This window comes from Nematolebias whitei, chromosome 11 (genome assembly GCF_014905685.2).
Source record: "Nematolebias whitei isolate Nwh7 chromosome 11, NemWhi1, whole genome shotgun sequence".
Lineage (NCBI taxonomy): Eukaryota > Metazoa > Chordata > Actinopteri > Cyprinodontiformes > Rivulidae > Nematolebias > Nematolebias whitei.
The window spans coordinates 5,614,645-5,623,424 of record NC_056508.1 but is presented as its reverse complement, the minus strand read 5'-3'; the positions used below and the strand labels follow the sequence as shown (position 1 = coordinate 5,623,424).

At 46.8% G+C, this 8,780-nt stretch overlaps 1 protein-coding gene across 1 annotated transcript in view; it reads left to right on the top strand.

Moving 5' to 3' along the window:
• The window catches only part of ada (adenosine deaminase), a 54,218-nt gene that overhangs the window by 34,543 nt on the left and 10,895 nt on the right, over nt 1–8,780 (top strand). The window contains exons 4-6 of the mRNA XM_037683783.1: nt 444–587; nt 686–801; nt 7,454–7,578. Of these exons, the coding sequence (XP_037539711.1) occupies nt 444–587; nt 686–801; nt 7,454–7,578 (385 nt within the window). The remainder of the gene's footprint in view (nt 1–443; nt 588–685; nt 802–7,453; nt 7,579–8,780) is intronic.

Below are 8,780 nucleotides of genomic sequence, written 5' to 3'. Positions count from 1 at the left end.
ATATATGTTAAACTGTTTGATTTATTGACATTTTTGTGTTTCATTCAATTGTCATGGTCATTTGACCCTGGCAGTCGTCTTAACATGGGTTGAATCCAAAAGTTAAGTTAATCAAAGCTATTGTTAAAGTTACAATATGTCCATCCAGTGATTACTTTATGAGAGTTTTATTAAAGTGTGTTTACTTGTTCAGATATTTTGCTATAAGACACAAACACACACGTGTTGTCCTTTAGCGTTGATACGTTCAAATCAACTAAGTAGCTATATAAATGTAGATATAGTTTTATAGCATATTACATATCGTATCATTATTACACTCATCTTTAAAGTCATTGCTGTTAAGGAGCTGATTAGCCGAGGCTAATGGTTCGACAGTTTACAACAGAGATAAGTTTTCAGAGCCAGAGGGCAAAGCTGTTCATTCCTTGTTTCTTTTGCAGTGGCGACAGAGAGGCCATTAAGAGGGTTGCCTTTGAGTTTGTGGAAGACAAAGCTAAGGAAGGAGTCGTGTATGTGGAGGTCAGATACAGTCCACATTTACTAGCCAACACTAAAGTGGACCCAATTCAATGGAACCAAAAAGAGTAAGATTTACCTTTTTTTTAATCAACCAGGCCTTTTGTCAAACATTTGTTGTTCTGCAATACATTAAATGTGTTTCTTTGATTTATGTTTTGCTCAGAGGTGACTTGAGCCCAGATGAGGTGGTGCGTCTTGTTAACGAGGGCCTCAGTGAGGGGGAGAGGGCCTTCAATATCAAAGCCAGGTCCATTCTATGCTGCATGCGCCACATGCCAAGTAATGTTCATCCTCCTGTCTGCCCATACAAGTTTGTGAGACAAAGTTCCTGCATGTGCTGTCGTCTGTCTGTCCCAAAACCCGGCGCTGCTCGTTACATAGAAACTGGATCAGCACAAGAGGAAGTGCAACAAAAGACGTTTAACTTTTCACTCCTTTTCAAATGGTGCAGCCCACACAGTGACAGTAGAGGTTGAAAACTAAATGTATTCACACTTTTCAGATGAAGTGAATAGTTTAAATTTCACAACTACAATGTTTAATAAGTTTATGGTTTAATAGATGTGTTTTCTACTTAGCATTTAGAACAACACACGTTTGAGGGTAACAGAACTGTCACTTGCACCTGATCAAGTTTTAATCATGCTGCAATGTTGGCATTGATAAATATTTATTAAAATCAGATTATGTTAAAATAAGTAGTCATCTTGACACAAACAGCTGAGATTTCAAGCAGCATTCACAGAAATCCATCCATCCATTTTCTTCCGCTTATCCGGGGTCGGGTCGCGGGGGTAGCTGCCTAAGTAGGGAGGCCCAGACTTCCCTCTCCCCAGCCACTTGGGCCAGCTCTTCCGGGGGAATCCCGAGGCGTTCCCAGGCCAGCCGAGAAATATAGTCCCTCCAGCGTGTCCTGGGTCTTCCTCTGGGCCTCCTTCCGGTGGGACGTGTCCGGAACACCTCACCAGGGAGGCGTCCAGGAGGTATCCTAACCAGATGCCAGAGCCACCTCAACTGGCACCTCTCGACGTGGAGAAGCAGCGGCTCTACTCTGAGTCCCTCCCGGATGATCGAGCTTCTCACCCTATCTCTAAGGGACAGCCCAGACACCCTGCGGAGAAAACTCATTTCGGCTGCTTGTATCCGAGATCTCATTCTTTCGGTCACAACCCAAAGCTCGTGACCATAGATGAGGGTAGGAACGTAGATCGATCGGTAAATTGAGAGCTTCGCCTTTTGACTCAGCTCTCTCTTCACCATGACAGACCTGTACAGCGCCTGCTTCACTGCAGACGCTGCACCTATCCGCCTATCGATCTCACGCTCCATTTTTCCCTGATAAGTGAACAAGACCCCAAGATACTTGAACTCCTCCACTTGGGGTAGGACCTCCTCCCTGACCCGGAGAGGGCACTCTACCCTTTTCCGGCTCAAGACCATGGCCTCGGATTTGGAGGAACTGATCTTCATCCCGGCCGTGTCGCATTCGGCTGCGAACCGCTCCAGCGAAAGCTGTAGATCACGATCTGATGAAGCCAATAAGACTACATCTTCTGCAATAAGCAGAGACGCAATCCTAAGGCCACCAAAATGGATCCCCTCAACACCTTGGCTGCGTCTAGAAATTCTGTCCATAAAAGTTATGAACAGAATCGGTGGCAAAGGGCAACCTTGGTGGAGTCCAACTCTCACCAGGAACAAGCCCGACTTACTGCCGGAGATGCGGACCAGGCTCTGACACTGGTCATACAGGGACCTAACAGCCCATATCAAAGGGCCCGGTAACCCATACTCCCAGAGTACCCCCCACAGGGTTCCCCGAGGGATGCGGTCGAACGCCTTCTCCAAGTCCACAAAGCACATGTAGACTGGTTGGGCAAACTCCCACGCACCCTCCAGGACCCTGCTGAGAGTGTTCCACGGCCAGGACGGAAACCGCACTGCTCCTCCTGAATCCAAGGTTCGACTATCTGACAGACCCTCCTCTCCAGAACCCCCGAATAGGCCTTACCAGGAAGGCTTAAGAGCGCGATTCCCCTGTAGTTGGAACACACTCTACGGTCCCCCTTTTTGAATAGGGGGACCACCACCCCAGTCTGCCAATCCAGGGGAACTTCCCCCAATGTCAACGCAATATTGCAGAGTCGCGTAAGCCAACACAACCCTACAACATCCAGAGCCTTAAGGAACTCCGGGCGAATCTCATCCACCCCTGGGGCCCTGCCGCCGAGGAGCTTTTTAACCACCTCGGTGACCTCAGCACCAGAGATTGGAGGGCCCGACTCACAGTCCCCAGCCTCCGCTTCCTCAGTGGAAGACTTGCCAGTGGGATTGAGGAGGTCTTGAAAGTATTCCGCCCACCGACCCACAACATCCCGAGTTGAGGTCAGCAGCACACCACTCCCACTATAAACAGTGTTGGTGGCTTACCGCTTTCCCCCCCTGAGACGCAGGATGGTGGACCAGAATTGCCTCGAAGCCGTGCGGAAGTCATTCTCCATGGCCTCTCCGAACTCCTCCATGCCCGAGTTTTTGCCTCAGCGACCATCCGAGCCGCATGTCGCTTGGACTGCCAGTACCCATCAGCTGCTTCCGGGGTCCCACAGGCCAAAAAGGTCCGATTGGACTCCTTCTTCAGCCTGACAGCATCCCTCACCGACAGTGTCCACCATCGGGTTTGAGGGTTGCCGCCGCGACAGGCACCGACAACCTTGCGGCCGCAGCTCCGGTAAGCCGCCTCGACAATAGAGGCACGAAACATGGTCCACTCAGACTCAATGTCTCCCACCTCCCTCGGAACATGTTCAAAGTTCTCCCGGAGGTGGGAGTTAAAACTCCGTCTCACAGGAGTCTCTGCCAGACTTTCCCAGCAAACCCTCACAATACATTTGGGTCTGCTTGTTTGGGTCTGCCAGGTCTGACCAGCATCCTCTCCCACCATCGGAGCCAACTCACCACCAGGTAGTGGACAGCTCCGCCCTACTCTTCACCTGAATGTCCAAGACATGCGGCCGCAGATCAGATGAGACGATGACAAAGTTGATCATCGAACTGTGGCCTAGGGTGTCCTAGTGCCAAGAGCACATATGGACACCCTTATGCTTGAACAAGGTGTTTGTTATTGACAATCCATGATGAGCACAGAAGTCCAACAACAGAACACCACTCTGGTTCAGATCGGGGGGGGGCGTTCCTCCCAACCACAACCCTATGGCCCACATGAGCATTGAAGTCCCCCAGCAGAACAAGGGAGTCCCTAGGAGGTGCACTTTCCAGTACCCCCTCCAAGGACTCCAGAAAGGGTGGATAATCTGAACTGCCGTTTGGTGCATAAGCACAAACGACAGTCAGAACCCATCCCTCCACACGTAGGTGGAGGGAGGCCACCCTCTCATTCACTGGGGTGAACCCCAGCACCCAGGCACCAAGTTGGGGTGCAATAAGTATGCCCACTCCTGCTCGGCGCCTCTCACCAGGGGCAACTCCAGAGTGGAAGAGTGTCCAGCCCCTCTCAAGGAAACTGGTTCCATAGCCAGAGCCATGCGTAGAGGTGAGTCTGACTATTTCTAGCCAGAACCTCTCAACCTCACACACTAGCTCAGGCTCCTTCCCCACCAGTGAGGTGACATTCCACGTCCCAATAGCCAGCTTCTGTAGCCGAGGATAAGACTGCCAGGGTCCCCGCACTCGGCCACCACCAATCCCACATTGCACCTGACCCCTTTGGCCCCTCCCACAGGTGGTGAGCCCATGGGAAGGGGGACCCACGTCTCCTCTTCGGGCTGTGCCCGGCCGAGCTCCATGGGTAAAAGCCTGGCCACCAGGCACTCGCCCGCGTGCCCCACCTCCAGGCCTGGCTCCAGAGTGGGGCCCCGGTGACTCACGTCCGGGCAAGGGAACATTAGGTCCATTTATTTCTCTCATCATCGGGGTCTTTGGGCTACACTTTGTCTGGTCCCTCACCTAGGACCTGTCTGCCATGGGTGACCCTACTAAGGGCGTAAAGCCCCTGACAGCATAGCTCCTAGGATCATTGTGACACTCAAACCCTCCACCACGGTAAGGTGGCAGCCCAGGGAGGGGATTTTGACAGAAATTGTTTGGACAAATATACAACAAAATCACTTAACCACTTAAAAACCATTAATTAATTAGAAATAATTTGTATAATTAGTCAATGACAGTCTAATATGCTGCTGAGCATTTCAAGGAATCTAGAGGGATTTTGGCATGTAAATGTTAAAAACACAAACTCAGGCTAAACCCTGTGATCCCTCAGATAGCAACACATCAACATCAGTGATTCCCCAACTAGAAAGAACCACGAGACATACATTTAATTGTTATGTATGTATTATGTATTTATTTACTTCATTTTGTCACATTCCGCCCTCCATAACAAGACCATGGAGTTACTTTAGGAAATGTCTCTACAATACTGAGTTATGTACATGCACACCCACAAGTGACTCCTACAATGTTAGTGTGCACAAACAAAAGCCTTTTGACCCTTTAACCCTTGTTTAAAGGTGCAGATGACGTCTCTGGGCTCAGAGAGATCTGGGATGGACCATCAATACGTATATAAATTTTTATACTAATCTCTGTCCCTGCTTTCTCTTGTTGGTGACAAAGAAACCAGTAGGACTGGTTTATGGGAGCTGCCATGTTGTATTTTTGGAACCAGACTCTGCACATTAGTTCTGGACAGACAGTTTTTCTCTCTGTACTCCGGTGAAGACAAACGTGTTTCCCGGCGCTCTGTATGACCCCCGCTTCCCTGATTGCACTCTTTCGTCCTGTGAACCTTTACAGGGTCTCTTTTTTTTCCTGCATACCTCCTAATTCGAAGGATCAGCTGGTCTCTCAATAAAATTGATAAACTTCTCCCGACAGGAGACAGGGTAAGGAGGACCCTCTTACCTCGACGGAAACAAATTGGATTCATGATGACAACTGTTTTTTTGCTGTTTGGCTGGTGAATTCTAGATTTTCTACAAATTTGTGTGGCTGTGTCGACGCTCGGCAGCACTCAGACTGAGTTTGTGGAGCCGCAGCAGGGAGCTGGAGCAGCTGTTATCAGGACTGTGGACTCTATAGCAGCACACATGAAGGGGAAATAATCTTGGAGAAGCTGTGAGCTCGACTTTCAGTGTAAAAAATCAATTTGGCTGTTTGTAGTTTCCATCAGAGAATATGTACCAGCGAGACTTTAAAAGGCAGAAACAACTACTCATGAGTTCTGCCTGACCCAAACTGTGGCCTTGACTCCGGACTTATCTCAACTCTTCCTGGGATGTTTTGAAAACAACAAAGATGCTTTGACTGTCTCCTCACCCCTCCCTTCCCCAAGGCCGTGGACATGTAACAGAACCTCAACTGAGCTGAAGATGAACGTCACCTCTTATCTGGACAATGGCTGGGGGGGCTCTGCACTATGCTACAACCTGCCCTTAGAATTCAATGTCTTCACCGGCCTATATGTATCACGTCTATTTATATTGCTTTGCTGTGGTAGATTTTTTGATGCCTCAAATCGTGCCCTGTCTAGGACGTGAGAGATCTTTTTTTTTATATCGTCTCTCCTCATGTTTTCTTCCCTTTCCTCATCTAAGCAAAATATTATTCTGAATAAGAATAAAAGGGCCGCGCTTTCATAGTAGCAGCTTCGTGCACTCCGCCCATCTTTCGGACGACTGTACGTACATGTTCTCGTTGTATCTTGGTGCAATGATAATAAAGTTTATTCTGATTCTGATTCTGAAGGGCAGAATCTGTCCCATATAAAAAATGTGTGAAACATTTGGATGGAAAGAAGTGACAGTCAAAACCATGAATTGTTGCTCATTAGGATGAGTTTGCCAAAGGAATGAGACAAAAAAAAATAGTAATTGTATGTCACATGTCAAGCAGTGTTAATCTCTTCCACAAGATGAGTTTTGTGACCCAAAAAAGTGATAAAAGAAAAAACACAACTTCACAATGTGGAAACATTTTTACCGTCGCAATATGTTACATCTCTGAAAAGCAGAAATTAAGCTCCATGAACAAATCATATTAAGTTGACAAAACATAAATACACAAGATTTCTTTTGAAATTTTGATTTTTATTCGCATTTCTGCACCGCTCCCAGCTGTTTTTGACTTGTGTTTGCAGTATTTGCAGCATAGTGTTGCCATGCAGTGCCTCAGAGAGCTGTAACATGAACTGTGGAAACACGAGGCGTTGCTGTTAGCAGCAGCACAACTCACACCACCCTCTCTGTAACCTAATGTTGGAAAATCCACAGATGCCATTACATATTAATACTAATTTCTTCCTTTGTGGTGTTTTAGAATAATGTGATATTTCAGATGCTGTTGTGTATTTCTGTATGAAAGTATTAAATATCTGCAGTGAATAGCTTGCAATCATATTTTTCTGTATATCAGGAAACTTCTTACAAAAATATTTTAAATAAGATAGTGTAGTGTAGATAAATGTTAAGGTGCAAATTGTGGTGGGACAGAAAACGAAATCAACGTTTAGATCAAATAATGTGTTGGTTTTTATGCAGAGAAGATGAAAACACAGACAGCTCCACGTCCTGCACCAAGGAGGCTTGAAACGGCATCAAATGTTTTGCTTGAACTTGTCTAAATAAAGCCAGCTGCTGGAAGAGGTTTCACATTTAGTCTGCACATTTTGTCTTCTCAGCTAACTGAAGGCAGGAATAAGAAACTCAGTTAACAGCATGATGAAGTGTACTTAAAAAAAAAAGATTTTCCTGATTATTGTCAGCCTGCATGTTGATCCATGTGTTCATGGACTTTTTATAGCCTCAGTTTTATGCAGATGTTGCAACACTATGATCAGACTTCACATCATCTGGCTTTAGTTTCAGTCCTCAGGGCCAAACTCTATTGTAATATTCAGTTTTACATTCTTCAGACTGGTCCATGGACGTTGTGGAGCTGTGTAAGAAATATCGACACGATGGTGTGGTGGCCATTGATCTGGCTGGAGATGAGTCACTCAACTGTAAAGCCTATCCAGACCACAGGAGGGCCTATGAGGTGAGCATGTCAGGCTTCATGAACCCTGCCAGGATCTCACAGCTGAACTTGAATAAACAGCACGTCTTCATTGACCGAATGCTAAAATCTGTTAATTCAGCAGTCACCGAGGTCAGCAGACTAGCAACTTGTTCTGTTTCCTCAACAGGAAACTGTTTTTGTCCTCTTTGTTTGTTTTTTGGGTTCCTACACAAAATGAGCAAACTGCTAATGTTTAAACACACAAACACAACAACAAGTGTAAATATGCTGCACAATGTGCTATTTATAAGGTACAAATTTAAAATGTTATTAATAAATTATAAATAAATATATAAATATATATAGATGATATATTAATATAGTGCAGGCGCTGTACAGGTCTGTTGTGGTGAAGAGAGCTGAGTCAAAAGGCGAAACTCTCAATTTACCGATCGATCTACGTTCCTGCCCTCATCTACGGTCATGAGCTTTGGGTTGTGATCGAAAGAATGAGATCTCGGATACAAGTGGCTGAAATGAGTTTTCTCTGCAGGGTGTCTGGGCTCTCCCTTAGAGACAGGGTGAGAAGCTCGATCATCCGGGGGGACTCAGAGTAGAGCCGCTGCTTCTCCACGTCGAGAGGTGCCAGTTGAGGTGGCTCGGGCATCTGGTTAGGATGCCTCCTGGACGTCTCCCTGGTGAGGTGTTCCAGACACGTCCCACCGGGAGGAGGCCCAGGGGAAGACCCAGGACACGCTGGAGGGACTATATTTCTCGGCTGGCCTGGGAACGCCGCAGGATTCCCCCAGAGGAGCTGGCCCAAGTGGCTGGGGAGAGGGAAGTCTGGGCCTCCCTACTTAGGCTGCTACCCCCGCGACCCAACCACAGATAAGCGGAAGAAAATGGATGGATGGATGGATTAATATAGTATAATATACATATATAAATTCACAAGGTCTAAATACCTTGGGGTTCACCTGGACAACAGACTGGACTGGAGATGCAACAGTGAAGTCGTCTACAGGAGGGGACAGAGCAGACTGGACTTCTTCAGATCTGCTGTAAGACAGACCACTACAAGACATCCTTCCTGCCCACAGCCATCAGCATCTATAACAACTCTTTAATGAAACCAGGATACAGTCGTCCCTCACTGTATCACGATTCAGTTACTGCGGCTTCACTGTGCTGCAGATTTATATATATATATATATATATATATATATATATATATATATATA